This window comes from Nymphalis io, chromosome 8 (genome assembly GCF_905147045.1).
Source record: "Nymphalis io chromosome 8, ilAglIoxx1.1, whole genome shotgun sequence".
Classification (NCBI taxonomy): Eukaryota; Metazoa; Arthropoda; class Insecta; order Lepidoptera; family Nymphalidae; genus Nymphalis; species Nymphalis io.
In genome coordinates, this window is record NC_065895.1 from 4144549 (window position 1) to 4166855 (window position 22307).

Genomic DNA, 22307 nt, shown 5'->3' on the forward strand with positions numbered 1-22307 from the left:
GTAACTTGACCGAGATTACACGAGGATTACACATCGTAAAGCCAAATTACCCGCTATTATAAATGTCGCTAAATTATCATTGCGTAATTTCGTACATAAAACATGAAACTCAACAATCGACTTTAATTATTAACATGAAAGTTTTAAAACTTTTACATATATAATGATAATTGATTTGAAAAAAAAAACAAACAAAATATATTTCACATAACTTGTATATATTTTTTTTATGTATTAAAACGGAAGAGTAGTTTCCAGCAAAGTAGAATAATTAAATTACAAAAGAAGCCTAATCACAATCAATGGCTGACGCAAGAGCCGCCCAAATGGCATTTTGACTTAAACGCATCCATCAAACGCAAACATCAACCATCATTAAAAGCATTACTATCGTACGCCAAATCATGTAGTGTGTACAAAACACACCGTACGAACCCCAAATGAATAGTATAAGCAAGAGAATAATATAATGGTGTCATTTTTGGATAGATTTAATAATTTTATTAATCACTCTTTAATACACGTATGTATCAGAAATAACATAGATACAAAAACGATCACATAATATAAGTAAGTAAAAAATTAATGACTATCTCATATAAATTTATTACACCAATGTATTAGATGTACTATACAAAGATACATATATGTACATCATGAACATACATAATCACAGAATATGCTCATTCAATTTATCATATATTATGTATTAAAGTATACTTCTTAATGTGTTCTGATTAATAATGAAACCTGTTTTATCTAGACTAAAGAGTACCTGAGTCATGTAACTCATGTACATATTTCTATGGCTTAAATCAACGAGATATTGACCTGTAATGTTCTAATAACAAATTCCATGGTCACTGGGCATATGTTCCATAGATACACGACTAAACTTAAACCGTTATAATCTATATATGTCGATACTTTATATAATTATAAATATATACATAGTTTCATTTTACCGTTAGTAGATTTTCTACCACCAAACATCAGTGCTTGTATTGTTGTGTTCTGGTTTGAAGAGCATATTTGCAGGCTAAAAGGTATAACATCGTCAAAATTCACGAAGTTGGAGGCATATATATTGTCTGTAGAAGTGAATATCTTGTATTATCACCAGTCAAGTAACCTGTATTGTTGAAAAATAGTAAGCTAAACAATTTCCATTAATCAAAATACCACAAGCATACAATCTTAGTTTCAACTATAAATCTAACACCATATTAAAATTTAATAAATTAACCGATTTGGAAAACGTTATTCGAGTTGAAATTATCTAGCCTCATAACTGTGTGCCCAATATGGACTGAACGTAGCATAAATATCCAGATCCATGCTAATTAAACCCAGCTTCATTAGAGATTCGCTCCGACAAAACACCGTGGGAATAGATTTTTAAAAGTGAAAATAGTAACGTTAATCAAGATTCCAAGTAAAATTAATAGAGTTATACCTTATATGCTATGTATGTACAAGATTATATAAACGATCTAAGTAGAAATTAATCGACTAATCGTTGAGTTTCTTATTTGGTATTCAGTAGTATATAACACATATTTATTTTCAAGTGTTAGTTAGTGTTGTCAAATTGTACCTATAACACATCTTAACGTCACTAAGCCGTTTCCTCCGCTCTATGGTTGCCTGGTAGAGATTGCTCTTTAGCGATAATGCTGCCATTTGTGAAATTGTATTTTTTGTTTTACTGTAGGCTGTTCTGTCTTAGTGTGCAATTTTAGTTTTTTGACAATTATGACAGTCTTAGAATGAAATGACCCAAAAAAACCTCCTTTGTAATAGAAACTTCATTTGTAACACACATACGCGTACCAATGATAACCGTATAAAAACTTTTAACTTAATCAGATAAATGGTGCACAAGCGTATAGAATACGACCTAGAACAACCATTAAATTTTATAGTGATATAAAATTGTCATTGGAATGCAAAATACAAAGGTAATATCAATATTCCCTTTAAATGGATAATCGAACATAGCTCATAAATAACATACATACTTCAAATAAATGGTAAATCAAAAGTTTTCTTGGCCTTGTTACAATAATAGAGGTAAATTACTCGACTCTATTACGTGGTTTTTCGCGCCTTTGTTACTAAAGTGCATTTGTTTCATTTTTTTGTGTGCATGAAGTCTAATGCATTTTAATTTCTTTAACTACTCACCTAGAACTAGTTTAAGGATTAGTGGTCCGTAACGTACAATTTTTGCTGTATTAACGTATCTTATAATAAAGTCAAAGTGCTATTTATCGCAATGAAATTGAGCTGTTCAAATATCGAACATTTGAATCGAGATCTAGATTCTTAAATATTTACTACAAATTATTTTTTCTTACACAATATATTAATCTTTTCTTAAATTTCAATAAAAATTTTTTTTCATTTTTTTATTCAAATTTCGAGCATTAAATTAAAGCCAAAAGTTTAGTTCTATTTATATTATACTTCGTCTAAAAAAATAAAAAAACTTTAAAATAAGTTGAAAATCGCGCTCAGCATTGCAACACAGACAGTTAGGTCTTTATAAGTGAGTGTTTATGGTCTACGTTTATTTTATTGCAAGGCAACTATGTGAAAAAACACTAACAAAAGCTTCATTTCACAATGAAACGTGCGTGCGTCAATCTAATCTTATTTTGCAATATCACATGTATACAAACAAAACTATATACATTAAAAGTGAAAGCATATATTAATATGCGTAATAGTCATCTGTATTCTCGAACTAGAACCGTTTAACATTCAGTTAATAAAATTGAATGTAAAATTATGACAACTGTTATATTTTTTTTTAAATATAATTCTAGATTATAAATTTTTATTGTAGGAAATGACTTAATGACTAATTTATTGGCATTTCTAGATTCTTGATACTGCAGAAAGAAAATTGCTTGCAAAATTTAAACATTATATGTAATAAAATCGCCTCTGCGTATATTTTTTTTTCATCTGTGCTCATCAAACTAATTTCCATGCTCAAAATCCACGCCTAAATTCACCTCTAAATTAATCTAATATTTATTTATTATTTATGTATAATGTGTACATTTTTCACTATCAAAAGTGTGCAATTCATACGAATAGCACGGACAGAATAAATGTTAAATGGTCAAGAGAAGGTAAGCCATTAATGTCATCGTCGCGTAAGATAGGTCACCGCCATATATAATATAGAGTTTATATGGTTCTATTATAATTGAACAAACATTTGTTTATCCACTAGGAATTAAAAACGAATGAAAATTGAAATCAATAAAAGCTCACGAACTTCATTTGTTTCAATTAAAATGGAACTACCCACGAAATATCACTGATTGAATACATGACAGACATGTCTTATTCGAGGATGCTGCCTTCCTATAGACAAATATAAATAAAAGAACACTTTAAGACCAAAAACTTACTTTTTGAACTGAGTTAAAAATAATCCACACCAGAAGACTTAAGACACTGAAAAATGTACAAGAATCGACCTAAAATCCTAATTACTTCATCAGAATTATATGATCATAAAAAAAAAACAAATTTACTATTAATATAAATCATATTAATAATGGGTCTCGTGCGCATTAATAATAAAACACGTGCTCTATATGATTACATGACATTGATAAATATTAACAAGGATATTACTATTTTGATGGTATTGTTATACATTCTGAACTTAATTGAAATCGAGTAGCAGTAAGATTTCAGGCATCGGTAATATTTGACAATTGTCAACGCTAACATCGTGTAATGTACGTCTAAATTTTACCTTAACAATTTATATTAAGTATTGTAGAAAAAATTAAACATATTATATAAATATAAATTACAAATTATTTCAACAAGCCCAATATTATTGCTGTTACATATAAAATAAAAAAAATTTATTACGAAGTATTGATTCGATTAAAATTACATATTATATTGTGATCTTAAAGCTAAATCGCAAAATAAAATAGCCGTATTGTATATTTTATGGTTTCCGTCATAAATATTGACACATAATTTATTCTAAAACTAGTTCATTGAGTGACAAGCTCTATGACAACACAGTAATCTTGTAATCTTATAGACAGTTTAAAGTTTAACTTTAAACCGAAAGGTTAAAATATTTATAAAAATTAACTCTTCAAGAATATGTAAAAAAATCATTATGTAAATATGTTATTTAAGCAACTGATTGAAAAAAATTGTCATAAAGTTCAAAAATAAAATTTCCATACCTAAATAAGGCGATTCTAGTGAAACTGATCTACTTAAATTAAATACACATTTTGAAATATTTTTTACAACTAAATTGCGAGCAAGTCTATAAGGCCGGAATTCATTTTCCTACATTCTAAAGTCGATTTACGACACGCGACAGCAAAAGCAACTGACAATTTCGGACTAGAACTATAATTAAGATCGAACCTGCTTACAATGTTGCGTGTGCAATAAAGTTTCAAATTGAATTGAAAGGCTACGTTTACGCGGTTGTTGAGTTGACAGCGAATTAATTTTATGTCAACGTCGTTGCTGTAAGCGGTTGCCTGGCTTGTAAACTAGACTGGCTTCAGCCTCTAAGACTGTGTTTATTGTTAACATAAACGCTAACAATTCTTAGTTGCACATTTCATTTATAAATATAAACATATATAAGCATTTTTACCTCAAAAAAATTGATAAAGATTATTTCAAGTAGCGACTTAAAAACATACAAGTGCTCCTCCACCCGCTAGTAAGATTTATTAGATGCAAAGAGTATATAAGCTTATTTAACTTTATCTATTTAAATAAATTTAATTTATTAAGTTTTTATATTGTATATGAGAGTTTAAATTAAACAATAATATTTATGTATTTGTATCTGTACAATTTGATTCTAAGCTTTGCTGCTTAAATTAACAACTATATTAACTTGATTACATAAAATAAAAGAAATGAGTTTATTTATAAGGACAATACACAAGAAAATAGCAGTACAATTAAACCTACTGGTAGTCTACAAAAGAACAAGCATGTTCAGTCGTTTTATTTCACCTCGTATGGACATCGTTAGTCGTTCAGAGCAAACTTGATTTGAGTTTTAAGCATCGCTAAATTGTCCACTTTCACTCTTAACGCTTGGACGCACACAATTGTCTACTCGACTAAGTAAAAGCTCGGTTCTTTGAATAGTCTATAAAATTTTGTAACACAAAATAAATTAACAAGAAAACAAAGCATTTATGTAAATAGTAACCTTTTTCTCGGCTTCCGTGAATTCAACTGAGAAAATGAATTGCAATTATTATTCACAGGTTATATAAAGTAGTATATGCGAATTTGTTTCGTAAGATGATGACTTTTAAATGAAAACTTTTGATTATACTAGTATTTTTTTTTTCAAGTCATGTGCGTTTTATTCTATTTTTATTATTATTTCATTTCTGATCTATTACAAAATTGTATTATAGAAAACATTTTGAACCACATTTATAAATACTATAATTGTTTCGTAAGATACATTTTTAATTGAAAACCTTGATTATATATGATTGTCAATTTATGTGCGATTGATACAGTGTTTGCCGTTTTTCAATTACTCAAGTGGCATGGACTTTAGTTAAAAGGATGATATTAAAGATTTTAAAATTATAAAATAAATCAAACAACTGCTTATCATAAAAGTTATTATTAATTATTATATAATATATTTAACATTATAAATATTACACATTTTAAACAAATATAATATTTATAAAACAATGTTAAAACTACTCCAATGTAAGGAAATAATTGTAAATTACAGACCAACGATCCATGCTCTGAATTATATAACTAGATAATAACCTAAATCAAGGCGATATTCAACAAGAATAATCGTTTCTAGATTAAATACGAAAGCTTATTGAAACAATTCTAGTGAGTATATCAATAAAGCGTGATTGATACGTTCGAAGTACGGGTGTTGCTTATAAACGTCCATGAAACACCAAATACTTAGGAAAATATCCACTGACCTCACATATAATGAGTTTTTATTGAAACTAATTGAGTAGGTGCTAATTGAGAAACGAAAGTGACCTTTGTTATATTAATCATCATTACGCCCTCTATTTAACACTAGCTAACTGCGTTGGTTGTGCTTGAATTATTTAAACGGAAATAAATATTCCAAATTTAAATTATAATATTATATTTTATGACAAATAACAAAATAAAAAAATAAAATACATTTTATTTTTATGTGTGTGTCTGAGCAAGTGTCTTTTATTTGTCATAATGATTATTTCACTAGAATATTCACGAGCGTAATTCTAATCACGCCAGAATTATCGAGCAATTTTATAAATCGAATATTTGTGAAAACCCACAATCACAATACACAAATCACGATATTATCGAGAAATTACATTTCGTAACAATCGCAATATCATTTTCGTCCTCAATTCGAAGGCAACAATAACGAATCGTTCTTATTCTGCTTCAGGGCGTTCACGTTTAATTCATTCGAACGGAACGGAAAACTAGTGTTCCGCTTATTATCATACTCGATTAGAGCATACTGAATCATGTTCACATACGCATCTTAGTTAACTTAGAACGTTTTTGTTACGTAATTTTTAAAAATATTAATATTGTCCTAATAATTCACTTTTTTTTAATAATTTTTCTTTTTATTTTAATCTGCCGTGTTGTAACGTTCTTGTAACGAGCTGACGAAAAAATAGAACATAGGCTTAGTTAAGTAATTTAGTTTTGCATTTGTTTTTTTTTTTTTCTCATAATTATGTTTATCGTTATCTAACTATTTATTTGTTGTACTTCCAGACCGGACACAAGGTTACCTTGTATATGTTAATTTATTAGGAGTATTTATGTCCAATAATTTCAAAAGATTTTTATTTTTATTGTATAAACTTAATTTATGTAATCAATCCTACTGGGATATATTTACATACATAAATGTAACATTACATCTTATGTGAATTGTATTATGTACTTGTATCTTATCATCTGATAAGTACAGTACAAACTGCGTACGTAATTATATGCCCGCCCGAATACAATTACTGTGTGAAACTAATAACGGCATATTTGCCTATAAAATCAGAGTTATTAATCCTCTTGCAGTACTTAAACAAATTAAAAATTATCATTAAATTGTAAATAAGCAGTTTTCTAAATAAGAATATGAGTTTTCTGTACTGAATACGTAATTAATTACATAAGTTACTATAAGTGTTTTTAACGATATTAACAAATGAACGAATTGAAACATTTTATTAATGAAACATATTTGAATGATTGATGAAATTAACTATTAAGCTTAGATTACGGAATCGTAGAAATTTTGTCCCCTATATCTATTGCTTACATATAAGTATATACATATATACAAATTTAAAAGTTTTGCGCCTACTTATTTTTTATAGCAAAATTGTAACTTTTTTTTAAATTAGGTTTATTTTAAACGAAAAATGTTTTTAATTAAATTATATTAACTGAACTTATTAGTTGAACTAATAGCGTAAATGATTCAGCGCTTATAACAGATGAATCGGGCAAGAACCAATGAATTTTCATTCGCTTGGTGATGATGGAAACCATCGTTAGAAAACCAGCATGTGTCGAATTAAGATCTGTTACATATGTATCCATTAACCCACATTGGACCAGCATGGTGGAACAGCTCCAAGGCGTGTTCTCAAAAGAAGACAAAGCCTTTACAATGAGATATTTACAGGTTGTTACTTTATATTGAACACTACATTTACGTATGTGTTTTGTAGTTATTACAGGAATTCCCTTCAGCCTTAAGCTACAAAACATACATAATTCAAATTTAATGTATTGATTCGCATACTCGTTAAGTTTTACGATGTAGAATCAGGTCTTATAAATTACCGTGTTTTAATTGGACTATTAAACTTGAGTTATTAAGAAAATTTTCGTATACAATTATTTTATAACTTAAGAATCTAATGTATTCATATTAAGACATTCGCAAACATAGCTATTTAAAAATTATAATTAATTTTTGATCATGTAATCATTCGAACCTGAACAAGATCAAATTGATAATGCAATCATTATCATATATAAGACATAAAAATGTAAAATAAATATTATATGATAAATTAATAGTAACAAGGAAGTAAAAGTTAAGTCGGTTCAGGGTCATGGGTCCTAAGCACCGAACTATAAATAAAAACAGTCTCTAACAAAGTGTCCAGCATTGAGTAAGAGACAGTGTTGAAATAGAATAATGCGATTGTATCTAACAAAATGTTCAATTAAGTGTAACGCTCGATAAAATATAGAGCAACTGTCACAAAATGTAACACACGGCAAACGAGGAAGTAAAAGTCCTTATAATTTAAGGATAGATTCGAGACCGGACTCCTTTTAACTAGTACGATTACAAAACAATCGTGACAACACATTCGCTGGATTTAAACAATTTCTAATACTATACAAAATTTCCATAAAAGGCGAATGGTGCTGACCGGCTGATCTCCAACTGACATGGGTCAAAATTCACACTTGAACATATATTTTTTTGAAAATTCATCTAAGAATTAATTGTAACATATTACGAACAACTAAATTTATTTATATAATAACAGAGTTCTAAATTTGTTAATTGCTATAACGTTTTTCTAACGTCATTCTAAACATATTTTCTCTTATTTGCAGAAACAATCCCGGAAGACCAATCAACGTCAGCGTCATGGTGGCAATCGGGAACAGCAACGCCTTTCCGTGACAGTAGTAATTCATTCGCTTCTACACATGGACTAGTTCAAACACACCCGACTGGCAGTGATCCATTTAACTCATTCGGTTCAATCGGCAGCACAATCGGGCCATCAGCGAATCCTTTCGTGCCAGCAAGCGGCAGCGGTCCGCTTAGTGGTGCTAGTTTTAGAAGTAATCCGTTGCCTCCTTTAGCGAGGACTGCGAATGGTAAATTGTCACTGAAACATTTGGATTTCACAAGCAGCGCTACAGCTGAGCTCAGGAGAAACCCTGCATTGTCAGCCCCTGATGAGTGCGCAAGAGCATGCCGGGAAAATGAACCACCAAGAATTTGTTACTATCACTTCACCCTTGAATTCTATACTGTTTTGGGAGCGTAAGTATCTTGTTATAATAAATACATTACTATTGTTTAGAAACTTATTTAAAGGTATATTTTATAAATGGGTGTGTTCATTTAAGTTTCCTGAAATAATTATCTATCACAAAAAATATCTATTCCATTTTTATTCAAACAAATGCTTATAATTTTAAGAATACTTATAGCATTAACTATTTCCTTTGGTAAATCCTGTGTTACGCAACGTTGGCCTTTTGCTATACTATAAGCGATGTCCGTGACTTCGGTCGAATGTTTGAGAATAATTTGGAAGGGTGGGTACATAAATTTGTATGACTATAATTACCAATACGGTGGTACTTTGAATTCAAATGTCTTAAATATTAAACAAATGGTATGTTTTATATTTGCATGCTTTTTATTTGGTCTCCGTGTGATAAGTATACAATAAATTGGACAGGTTTTTTGGACGACGCTTAAAATAATAATAATAATTACTAATGAATATTTTCGATACAATTTTAATCATACCTCCGTACATATTTACGTGTGGTTCGATCAAATATTAATACCATCAATATATGACAACCACTTTAAAAACCACTTTTAAAATAAAAATTAACATTTAATGTATTTCCAGGGCTTGCCAAGTATGTACACCTAACGCCACCAACGTAGTCTGGTCGCATTGCCAGTGCGTATTAGCGGACGGTGTTGAACGTGGTATCCTATCTGCTAACAGAATGTTGCCTGGTCCTTCTATACAAGTTTGTGAAAATGACAAAGTAGTTATCGATGTAGAAAATCACATGGAAGGTATGGAAGTTACCATTCACTGGCATGGAATCTGGCAGCGAGGTTCTCAATACTATGACGGCGTGCCATTTGTTACCCAATGTCCTATCCAGCAAGGAAATACTTTCAGGTATATATCACATCTTATTATAATATACTTGATATTTGAATATTATCATTCAGTATTATACAATATTTATTTACATATTTTCTTATATTTAGATACCAATGGCAAGGTAACGCTGGTACTCACTTCTGGCATGCTCACACTGGTCTACAGAAATTGGATGGTTTATATGGAAGTATAGTCGTTCGTCAACCGCCGTCCAAAGACCCTAACAGTCATCTGTATGATTATGATTTGACAACTCACGTTATGTTGCTCAGTGATTGGCTCCACGAGGACGCTGCTGAGAGATTCCCTGGTCGTCTAGCTGTTAATACGGGCCAAGACCCCGAGAACGTACTTATTAATGGAAAAGGACAATTTAGAGATCCTAACACTGGATTTATGACGAACACACCTCTTGAAGTTTTTACCATTACGCCTGGCAGAAGATACAGGTTCAGAATGATTAATGCCTTTGCCTCAGTTTGCCCCGCCCAAATTACATTCGAGGGTCATAATCTGACAGTAATAGCGACCGACGGTGAGCCGGTGCAACCAGTTAAAGTGAATACAATCATCTCGTTCTCCGGTAAAAAACATTTAATATTAACATAAGAGTGCATATAAGTTAATAAATAAGTATTAAATAATACATTGTAATAAGAAAATCAGAAAGTAAAAGCTAACTAAACTAAGTGGATAAGTAATCAATATTAATTATTCAAAGTACCTCGCGGAACTTCTTTATTATTTAACGATATGGATATGTTAATAATCGACCGTTATTTTAATAAGGCACGCCCTGTTATATCGTAATCTATATCTAGTTAACTCGTGCATCAACTCAATCGAAGAGAATTAAATAATGTTGCCGATTACTTCCTCCATTATGCCAATTAGTTAATTGCTTTTATCATGAAGTTGAATAAAAAGCATCTACGACAACTTTCGATTGTAGGTGAACGTTACGACTTTGTCATCGAAGCGAACAATATCCCTGGTGCGTACTGGATTCAAGTGCGTGGACTTGGAGAGTGTGGTATTAAGCGAGCTCAACAACTTGGTATACTTCGGTATGCTAGAGGACCGTATCAACCATCTTCCACACCACCAACCTACGATGTAGGAATACCACAAGGAGTCGTAAGTTTCTTAATAGAATTTGTATATAAATGAAAATAGGTCTACAAATCGGAATTTGAAACGTCATCTTGTAAATAAGTATTCCTAAATTTGGTGCTATAGTACGGTATTTCCTGTATACACTTTGAATGATTTCCTTTTCCTAATCTTTTGTCACGAGCCTACCTCTCTCACTCATTAATCGGCGGATATTGCATACTGGATTCTTGCCGACACGACAACCTCGATTAACTTAGCCAATTTTATTGCACATTATTTCTTAAGCATAAACACTAGTATCGATGCAGATATATCGAGGTACCTTATCTTTTTAATTATTGACCAGTATGCATTTGTATAGAAAGCTGTTATTAAGTGAGACGTGTAAATACCTTAATATACAGTAAAGTATACATTTTGAGTAGCAACCGTATATCAAAAAGTAGAGCTGATACCTTAAAGTAGATTCCCTTGCACTTCCCAAAATGGTTTTCAGTATAATTATTATGACAAAAAGATTTATATACAGTATTTTAAATAAATTTGTAATATTATATATTATTTTGGTAAAGTTAAATCTTTTTGTCAAATTAAAGGTATTTAGCCAATTCTATTCTTACCTAATAATTATAAAGTAGTACAAATGAAAATGTAGAAGTAGCTTATGCACGTTATATTAGTAATTGCACGAACCTTTCTCCCCCACTAACTATTCAGGTAATGAACCCCTTGGATGCGAGATGTAACATTCGCAGAAACGATGCTATTTGCGTCAGCCAACTTAAAAATGCACGAAACATTGACCCCGCGATTTTACAAGAGAGACCTGACGTCAAGATCTTCTTGCCATTCCGTTTCTTCGCCTACAGACCGGAAATGTTATTCCAACCTAACACGTACAACAGATACTTAGGTAAGAATATGCTTCAACAAATTAAGCTTAATATTACTGCAGTATATTTCCACATGTGATTATGATGCTGAACGTAATTATACTTTCCAGTGGCACCACAAGGAGATCACGTAATTAGTTTAATAGACGAAATATCATATATGTCTCCACCAGCTCCTCTTATCAGTCAGTTCGACGACATTAATCCCGATCAGTTTTGTAATGGTGACAATAGACCAGCAGACTGCGGACAAAACTGCATGTGCACGCACAAAGTTGACATTCCTCTTAACGCTGTTGTAGAAGTTGTAATGGTAGATGAAGGTAAATTATAAAATAATTATCATTTATTTTTTTATGCTTTCAAATCTAATCTAAATATAAATTACTAAGCTATTATTTTTTTTTACTTTCAGTACAAATCGCCAACTTATCTCATCCGTTCCACTTACACGGTTACGCATACAATGTTATTGGTATCGGACGATCACCAGACCAGAACGTTAAGAAAATTAACTTGAAACACGCTCTCGATCTTGATAGAAGAGGTTTGCTTGAACGTCACTTGAAACAAGGTGATCTCCCTCCAGCAAAGGATACGATAGCCGTTCCCAACAATGGCTACGTCATTGTCCGTTTCAGAGCTAACAATCCTGGATTCTGGCTTCTTCATTGTCACTTCTTGTTCCATATTGTAATCGGCATGAACGTAGTCCTTCAAGTAGGCACTCACGCAGATCTTCCTCCAGTTCCTCCCAACTTCCCAACATGCGGTGACCATCTTCCTCCTATCAACTAAATCTGTTCCTAAAAACACTTGACAGTTTTCGTACCACAATGTACGCAACAATTGGTAAATCAGTTGATTTTTATGTTAACTAAGTCTAATTTTATGTTTGTTTTGTGTGATGTGTTCGGTAGACTCGAAGTGCTCGACTCTGCCTTTTGTGTTTATTTTATATTCGAATGTTTCCACTGGAGTTCGTGCTATTTTGTGATTTTATTTAAAGGTAATAATAATAATTTCTGAGTGAATTTCAGTTAAATGTCTTATTTGGTGATACCCTTTTACGGTTGATATATCACTTTAAATATTGCATAGTTGAGGCTCTTACTTGTACAACGACATTTTATGTACAACTTTTATTTTATAAACGAACGTATTTTTTTATAATGTATGTGTACTAACGACTTGCCATTTAATATTTCACCAAGGATATTTATTGCGTGTATATATTTAAATTTTATTGTCGCCTCAAAATGAGCCACCCATAAGTATTTTCTTAAAATCTCTGATTTATTTATGTATAAAATATATAACATAATTAATTCGTGAAACATTTTCTTTTTTAAAGTATTAGAAAATTAAAAATTAAAAAAACAGGGTGGCTTGATTTTCTTGTTGACTACCTATACTTTTATATAAAATTAGATATTTAAGGTTTCCCAGTAACTAACTAGCCCAGAATTGCATGAAACACATTAGGACATGTAAATATTTAGTAAAAACTCCAATACTTGTAAATACACATACAAATGTACCGGTTGGTTTTTAAACAGATGCACAGCACCCAATGAAGACTGTTTATAACCATTTATATAAATAAGTAAATGAAATGTTACCATACGCAGTTACCACAATTAATTTAAGACGACATATAAACAATCAATATATGCAAATATTTTAAACCAATAATATCGTAACCAGTAAATCCAAGCAAATTAATAATTAATTTGCTATGATATAAAAAATACATTTTTAATATAAAATGAAAAATCTACTTAAATATCAATTACTTGCAGCATATTTTTCATATTTACTTTTTAAGAAAATTGTAAATTTTTGTACCAATTAATAAAACATATAAAATATGATATAATTTTATTTTCCCCTTGTGATCTGTTAATACGTTGTATTGTTGTAATGTTTATGTAAAATAGATTTTAACTCACAAACGCCATGTACCTATTTACTTTTAAAAGCAAGTTTCCTGGTTATTTATTTAATCTTCTGTGACATGTTTAATACATACTTTAGTGTAAATTAATTTGCACACCCGTAGTGGTATTTTTGTAATTAAATGCACCAGTAGATAGTGAACCATGGAGTAATATCCTACCCTTAGCTGAAGTAAAGAGGCACATTCTGGTCCCTATTGGTGGATTCTTGCACGAAGATACTTCGTAAAAGGTTGTATAATGTTTTATTTTTTTTAAATTTTATATATTTTATTTGTAATTTAATTGAAATATTAAAAAAAGTATATGAATAATTTTATATTATATTTTGTTCGAAATCTTGGTGTCACAAATGTTTTGTAAGCTTTATTTCATGAAGATTTTATGAATGTTTTCAGGTCATGAACCCATTAGATGCTATTTGCGACGTCAAACGTAACGATGCAGTGTGCGTCAGTAATTTAAAGTCAGCTAAGCCTGTCGATAAGGCTGTGCTACAAGAACGACCGGATGTGAAAATATTCCTGCCCTTCAGATTCCATTTCTATAAACCTAAGGATCTGTTTAAAGAAAATATGTATAAGAACTATTTAGGTAAGTCCATAGAGTACATATGTATAACAAAAAAAATTAGCAAATAAAAAATATGAATTTTAAACTCCCATAATAATTCTTAACTTTTGTCTGTTACATAAATTTCGATAAAAATAAATTTGACATTTGTTTCTGCTTCAGTGGCTCCGGGTGGCGATCATGTTCTAAGTTTAGTCGACGAGATTTCATATACAGCCCCACCAGCGCCTCCTCTATCTCAAATGCATGAACTACCACCAGAGTTGTTCTGCAATGGCGACAATAGACCTGCTGACTGCTCAGTTGATTGCAGATGTACGCACATGATCGACGTGCCTTTAAATTCCATTGTTGAAATAGTTCTTGTGGATGAAGGTAAATATATTCTCATGTCAAATTTTATATATTTTATTTAGATGTATTTAGGTATGTTGGTTCAATTTTATTTGTCTAGAAACTTTTTTAAAATTTATGGTACTTAGTGAAATCGTTTGGAGACAATATTCGATATATGTCTGCATCCGATTAATCCTTTCCGGCAGCGAAATAATTATTTTTTAAGTCTTAGAAAACCTAAAACGCTGACCTAAGCTGTTAAAAAAAATCATCACTAAACTATTGAAAATGATAACTATGATGATTTATCTTAACGTGAATCTTATTATATTTTTAATATCAATAAAATCATTGCATTTAATATTCTTTTAGTACAATCACCGAATCTTTCTCACCCATTCCATCTCCACGGGACGTCGTATAACGTTATTGGTATGGGTCGATCGCCAGATAAGAATATCAAGAAGATTAACTTGAAGCACGCACTAGACCTCGACAGAAAGGGTCTTCTGCATAGGCAGTATAATTTACCGCCCTTTAAAGACACACTCGCCGTGCCCAATAATGGATACGTTGTATTGAGACTGAAAGCTGATAATCCAGGTGAGAGATTTATTTCGCAGTACCATTAATTACATACATTTCGATGTCATCCATTACTTAGCATTATTATGACTGATCGAAATTCGAAATCGCGTTAAATTACAATACTGACATATAGAATAAATTGTGTTCTTTTTTTTAATTGATTTGTTGTATCTGTTTTTGCAGGCTATTGGCTGTTCCATTGCCATTTTATTTACCACATAGTCATCGGGATGAACTTAATATTACATATAGGAACACAGAGAGATCTACCGCCCGTGCCGCCGAACTTCCCCAGATGTGGGCACCATTTACCGTCAATAACATCACCAGCATACTATCCAATTCACTAACATTAGATCATTGATGATCATAGCGATCTAGTAAGGTATAGGCTATAACCTAATATACCCGAGAACATCAATACGCGTACTGCCATATTTTATTGTGTTGTTAAAAATATGAACAACGTACGAACGAAATAAATTATATTGGACAAACGATCCATGATAAACATCTCTTTAACTAGAAGACCAAAGTTTTCAAATATATTGTAGCCTCATCCAATAATTTACTTTCTTGATTACTTAACTGTTTTGCTTTTTTTGTTATTTATATACGTTTCTTTTTTTTATTTTGTTCTATGGAAGAATTTTTCAACCGAGTAAATTATTTTAGCGGATTTTATTTTTTTATTTATTATCAATTTTTCTTTTTGACGATTCGGGGCTTGATATGTAATCCGTTAAAGTTTTTACCTCAATTTGTTTTGTTACTCGTTTTAGATTTGTACATAAAACATAGTTAAGCAAACTCGGATAATATAAACCTAGTGATGATAGTTATAATTATATGGTACGTTCGTACAACATGATACATTTTTCATTCGGTATAAAAGTCAAAGAAATTTGATGAGTTTAATATGTAAGGGCAGTGTACACAAATAGTTGCAAAGTCTCGAACACAGACATACTGTGAGGACCATTTACGTCAAATTGACGTTTCGTGTTTCTTAACAACATATCTAAAATAATTACGAGTTCAACTCCAACCAATTATTACCATGTTTTATTTACAAAAATTAATTTTTAAAACAGCAACCGATTGAGCTCAAATTTTGCCCTAATCACATAAACTAGTATAAGAAATTTGATTTGTTTTAATACATGGATCCGATAAAAGCTTGTTTGAAAAATATAATTTAATCCTACTATTGTGTACAAGAGCCTTTGTGTATAAAAAACAAAATTATTATAAAGCATCAATCAAATGGTAAGTTCGATGTAGAATAATAATTTTTGTTGCGTAAATGTTTTCCTACACTATTAAATTATAATTAATTATTATTTTATTTCTTTAAATCAAGTCGTTTAGACTTGAGACCGTAATTTTAATTACGGCGACAAATGTTTACACCACATTTTGTATCAATTACGTATATTATATATATTATTACTTATAATTATTTTTGTATGTAAATTATGAAGAGCACTTTACAAACATTTTACTCCTATTGAATGTCTTAAGAATAAAACTGATATTAACATAAGCATATAGTCAATTTTTCAATTAAAATATGTAGCGAACTTTTTTTTTTAATTAATTCAATTAATATTATAGAATAAGCTACTCTTCGTTGCGTATTTATGTGGTCTTTCTTTTTTTTATAGCTATTTGTACAGTCAGTCTTCAATTTTGTCTCCCCTTGTTGTACATTAACCGTCTGTAAAAATATTTTTTAAGATAAAAAATCTTCGAAGCAAATTTTATAAGGGATAAGCTGTTAGCAATTTATATTTGTTTCTCAATATGTAAATAATTTTTAACTTCTAACTGTACTTGTACATTTCTTTTAACACATTGTATGTATTCTGTAAGATCTCACTTCATTACTCACCCGTGTAATGTTAACAACCGACTTATGGTGGTATACTATTTTGATGTGTGTATTTTTTAAATGTTATAATTATTACGGTCAATGTCGCATATAGTCAGTTAATGACCGTTTCATGCGGTGAGTTTTATTTTTACAGAATAACCAAATATAGCATACAATAAAATTTCTTGACTAGCGCTTAAGTTAATATCAGTTATCTGAAAAGCTTGTATTTTGACACAGAGTAATATTTTTTATTTAAAATATACATCTGTGGTGGGTTTGCCACAAACATTTTTGTTTATATTTCATATTGGTTTTTCCATTACTTATGATGTTTAAATTATAATAAACTGTATGTGTCGATTCTGCATCGAATGTTTGATATAACTATATCAAATAAATGAAAAAAAATTGTAAAGAAAATATTGTTTTATTTGATGTAAACTACTATATATTACATGAAATTAATATTGTTAATATAAAACAAATTTGTCAAAATAATAATTTTTAAATTTAGTTCTTATATATTATATACTGTATATATTATTAAATTATATATACTAATGAACTATATAACCATAAAGAATATTAAAAAAATAAAAAAGTAAGAGCGATTTCGTAAGCCTTTGAGACAAATATTTATATTATTTTTTTCTTAATAAATCTACATATCTGACACAAAGTCCAGTCCAGATTGCTGTAATATTCATTAAAATAAACAAATATTGGAGACTAAGCATTTAATTTTACTAGTTATGTAATAAAGTTGTAAGAATATGCTATACAAAATTAGTAGCACCAAAAAATATTTTATTAAAAACAAAAAACCAAATTTTGGCACAATTGGAATACAGCGCCATCTCTTGATTGAAATATTAAACAAACCATTTTTGATCAAACAATTTTTATACGACTACATGTTTTATACAACTGCAAGGTCCAAGATCTTTATCTCACGATAAGTCTGTCCCACCGAGTAGAAAAAAAAGTTGTTATTTTCAAATAATACAATTTTTAAAAATTCCCATGACCTAATAAATGTATGATATTCTTGCATTTAATTAGGACTGCGGATGACTAGAAAATGACTGAATCAATAATGCCCTTGTATCCAACAGTGAACAGTACCAGCCTCCTCTCCCTTTTTCCTCACGGTGTTTTCCTTCACCGTCAAACACGATAAACCGAGAATACACGATCATCGGTTAAGATTCCATACCATTCCAGATTAAGAACCACTATGCTATCTCGGCTATATCCTTGGCTCTATCCCTTTTGTATCCCACAAGGGCATTATTGTTCGGCTTCAAATTTGTTATATAAAGTAATAAAATTACATCTTAAATTCATTATATTGATATCGGGTTCCTGTTCATTATAAATGATTATACAACGAGCTAAATACTTAACCTACTCCGATATTATAATCACCCGTAGATATATATGTATAATTAAGTATAAGGCTCGGGTATATCACATTTGGTTTAGGATATTTCAATCCTTGGAATAAATGCATAGAGAAGCGTTATTTTTAAATATTTTTCAATAATTGAAAATTATGATAAAATGAAATTAACGGCAAAATTCTTTACAGTTTAACGTTAAACACAACAAAAATATAAGGATAAAATTATACTATTATAATTACTTTTATATACCAACCACCGAACATAACATGGTCTATAATGTTAAATTTAGAATTATATAGGGCTAAATAATTAAAATTGTCATGTATGAATGTTCTGTGAAGAGAAGAAAGAGTGAGTGAGTGAAGGTAAGAACTTAAAAAAAATCACAATTTTTTTACAAATATTATATAACTTTGTACTAGTTGGTTGCCTCTGATATTTATAATTAGGTATGCAAAAAGATAAATCGTATATGCATCTTCAAATGTTATATAAGCATTAGCACAGCTGATCACATAACAATATTCACTATGAAATTAATCGTAAATCTACTTTTAATACTTCTAAATTGTTACCTTTGCCTGTCGGGTAGGTAGAAAAAAAAAACATTTTAAAAAGTGTTCTACTTTTAGCTAGTCGATTATATTGAGTCAAAAGTTTAAAAAAGCAATTTTTGTTTTAACTGGAACTGTATGTACTACCAATAGTACATAATACTTTTCTTACAGCACTTACTTAACTTACAAATTTAAACAAAGCGATATGTACTTTTATTTCGGTTTTTATTTCAAATATTATGTAATATTCTTTCAAAACATAGTAGGTATATTTTTTTACAATTTTAGAAAATTATGGTTATATTTTTTTCTAATTAATATTACAGCATCAGCCAGTACTCAGTATTTAGGTGATGGTAGACTTGTGGGAGGTCATGAATCTAAACCATATAGTCATCCTTACCTAGTGACGCTTCAGTTAAGGTTTTTTTGGATCCGAGCTCATATTTGCGGTGGCAGTATATTGAGCGAAAAATGGGTAAGTACTTAAGCATATGTTTCTCTTATGTATACGCATTCTTTATTCTTATTAAAATGGAAATTAATGCATAATATTTATAAATTAATTTACCTCGTCTGTCGTAACTGCATAAAATACAATTAAGATACGAACGCTATTTACAAAATACCACCACAAATTGAAAAATGTTTGATCAAATTTTGTATAATAATGGCATCGAGTTTCAGACCACAGAAATTTCAAGTATTATTATTTCTTATTAATATTTCGTACTTTACACTTCGGATATCTACCATCCCGCACGTGATGGAAAGTTCCAAACGCATTCCTTAAAAAAAGACACGATAAGCTACTGGTCTTTGTCCAGAAGTGGGACATTATACAAACATACGGACTGTAAATTTATTAACATATTTAATAAAGGAACATAATTGGGCTTCGTTTTTTGTCATATATATTCTAGGTCTTAACAGCTGCTCACTGTATCAAGGAATCATTTCTTGTTAGATGGCTACCAATGGACGCTGTGGCTGGAGCCCATGATGTCAATAATTTTGGACCAAAGGCCCAAATAAATGTTATAGGAAAACGCTTCCCACATCCTTTATATCCAGGGTTAGCTACATTTACAATCTTTTGATACCTAAGAAATACGAATATACAACGCAAAATTTTTGCTTTTTTGGGTTCCTGGCCCTTAGCGGATAGAGTAAAACATCAAATTTCCGTCACAATCAAATCAAAATTTGAATGTTTGTATATATTTGTCTCTGTCTGGTGTGGTTTAACCGCTGACCTCCGTCATACCAATTTTAATCAAGTAAAACAAAGTAAAGTTTAAATCCTAACAAATTATCACGTATATTAACAACGGTGACTAAACCTAGACTTGACACAATGTGTCCAGGTCATTCCCTCACCATTTCCTCACTCTTGTACATCTAATCTGAGACGACCGCAAAGAGCTTAGACGCAGGATCATTGGCTTTAAGTACTTACCGAGGAACGGTAATGTAACACTACTAACTTCCGAATTCCTTGTCGGTACTGCGTATTTCTTGGCAAAACCATTCAAAAACTTTTTATACATACAATCCGGGATTTTAATCCATGATAAGCCACCACTATAGCCCAATGCCTCGCTAAGAGTATAATATAGATAATGATTTCAAAATACTCACTTGTTTTGTTAAAATTAATAAAAGTCAATCCCAAATAATAAAACAGTTCTAATTAAATTCCAAGAATTAATTTAATATCTAAATTCTTTACAAAGATTTTTAATTTTAGTGGCATCGGACCATACGACATTGCAGTACTGCAAACGAGGACTCCATTCACGTTTACAAATGAAGTTCAACCAATAAACTTACCGTATAATAATTATACAATCAGCAACGACCCCATGACATTAGCTGGATGGGGAGTTTTGAGGACAACGTACTTCATACCAGATCTACCGAGTAGATTACAGGAGGTTAAAGTTACTTATGTACCTTATGAAGGTAGGATACAATACAATATATTATTTCAATATCTCTTAAAAAACTTTTAATTCAATAAATGATAGTTACATTATAACATAAAAACGAAATTTTCAAAAAAAATCGACAACTTGAATCCATGTCAATAGTTTTAAAAATATAAAATAAGTTATTTAGCAGGTGCTAACTGAAATGAATGAATTGCTATTTCAAAGTTAGACTATGTATGACTCCAGTGTAATAAAATGACTTTTACTTGATGTCATTAGTATGGTTATCATTTAGTAGTTAGGTGTAATTATTAAATCCAATTTATCGATCTTTTTTAGTATTGTCATTCAAATATACAAAAGGAAAGGTATTAATTACAAATTATTAAACCATTTAATTTAACACAATATTTAATCAAAGCAATTTTTTGTAATGTTTCAATAGAAATAAAAAAATAAAGAAAAAAGGTAGCAGTACCATATATTGATGACTGATTTTTTAAATTACATGGAAATATTATAAGTTTTTGCAATGATATAAGGCTGAGGTCTAAAATAGATGATATAAGTTAAAAATTTAAAAAGCTAATTAGTACTTCTATGACAATTACATCAAGAAAATTCTATTTTATTTCAGAATGCTATGCAGCAATTGAAAAAATAAAAGATATTGACGAAAGTAATCCTCTGGATAAAGATGCAAATATATGTACTGGACCACTCTCAGGTGGGATCGCAGCTTGTAGCGGTGACTCGGGCGGACCTCTCATACAATATACTCCTAAAGATGCATTTAACCGCATAAAACAAGAAACTGATGATTATGAAGATTATGGAAAGGAATATATTGAAAGTAATTTTAATATACAAAATAAAATGGCTAATAACAATGATACCGAAAAAATACCAGTCGTTCTTGGTATTGTATCATGGGGCATGTCACCTTGTGGAGATAAAGGAGCCCCAACTGTGTATACCAAGGTTTCCGAATATATTGACTTTATAAAAGAGTATACTCAATCATAAAAAAATAAGAAATTAAACGGTTTTTTTAATTGTTTGTTTCGATACCAATTTT

At 30.3% G+C, this 22307-nt stretch overlaps 3 protein-coding genes across 3 annotated transcripts in view; all 3 read left to right on the plus strand.

The window, feature by feature from the left end:
- LOC126769835 (uncharacterized) overlaps positions 1–13850 on the plus strand; it is a 43996-nt gene extending 30146 nt beyond the window's left edge. Inside the window, exons 2-8 of the mRNA XM_050488715.1 lie at positions 8677–9115; positions 9720–10004; positions 10097–10572; positions 10942–11126; positions 11823–12018; positions 12109–12321; positions 12414–13850. Of these exons, the coding sequence (XP_050344672.1) occupies positions 8677–9115; positions 9720–10004; positions 10097–10572; positions 10942–11126; positions 11823–12018; positions 12109–12321; positions 12414–12796 (2177 nt within the window). The 3' untranslated portion in view covers positions 12797–13850. The remainder of the gene's footprint in view (positions 1–8676; positions 9116–9719; positions 10005–10096; positions 10573–10941; positions 11127–11822; positions 12019–12108; positions 12322–12413) is intronic.
- Positions 13851–14357: 507 nt separating this feature from the next.
- Positions 14358–15803, plus strand: LOC126770386 (uncharacterized). The gene is made up of 4 exons (XM_050489783.1): positions 14358–14550; positions 14692–14904; positions 15238–15468; positions 15637–15803. Exons 1-4 carry the CDS (start codon positions 14358–14360, stop codon positions 15801–15803), a joined length of 804 nt encoding a protein of 267 aa, XP_050345740.1.
- A 3534-nt stretch (positions 15804–19337) lies between these two features.
- LOC126770387 (lectizyme-like) lies at positions 19338–22255 on the plus strand. Its single transcript, XM_050489785.1, has 5 exons — positions 19338–19428; positions 19622–19773; positions 20219–20370; positions 21046–21260; positions 21867–22255. Exons 3-5 carry the CDS (start codon positions 20273–20275, stop codon positions 22253–22255), a joined length of 702 nt encoding a protein of 233 aa, XP_050345742.1. The 5' UTR covers positions 19338–19428; positions 19622–19773; positions 20219–20272.
- Positions 22256–22307: the final 52 nt, after the last annotated feature.

Coding starts and splice junctions, on each gene's coding strand:
- LOC126770386 (XM_050489783.1), top strand. CDS start 14,358: ATGAACCCATTAGATGCTATTTGCGACGTCAAACGTAACGATGCAGTG. Junction 14,551..14,691: donor TATGTATAAGAACTATTTAG/GTAAGTCCATAG, acceptor TTTCTGCTTCAG/TGGCTCCGGGTGGCGATCAT. Junction 14,905..15,237: donor AATAGTTCTTGTGGATGAAG/GTAAATATATTC, acceptor ATATTCTTTTAG/TACAATCACCGAATCTTTCT.
- LOC126770387 (XM_050489785.1), top strand. CDS start 20,273: ATGGACGCTGTGGCTGGAGCCCATGATGTCAATAATTTTGGACCAAAG. Junction 20,371..21,045: donor CCACATCCTTTATATCCAGG/GTTAGCTACATT, acceptor TTTTAATTTTAG/TGGCATCGGACCATACGACA. Junction 21,261..21,866: donor TACTTATGTACCTTATGAAG/GTAGGATACAAT, acceptor ATTTTATTTCAG/AATGCTATGCAGCAATTGAA.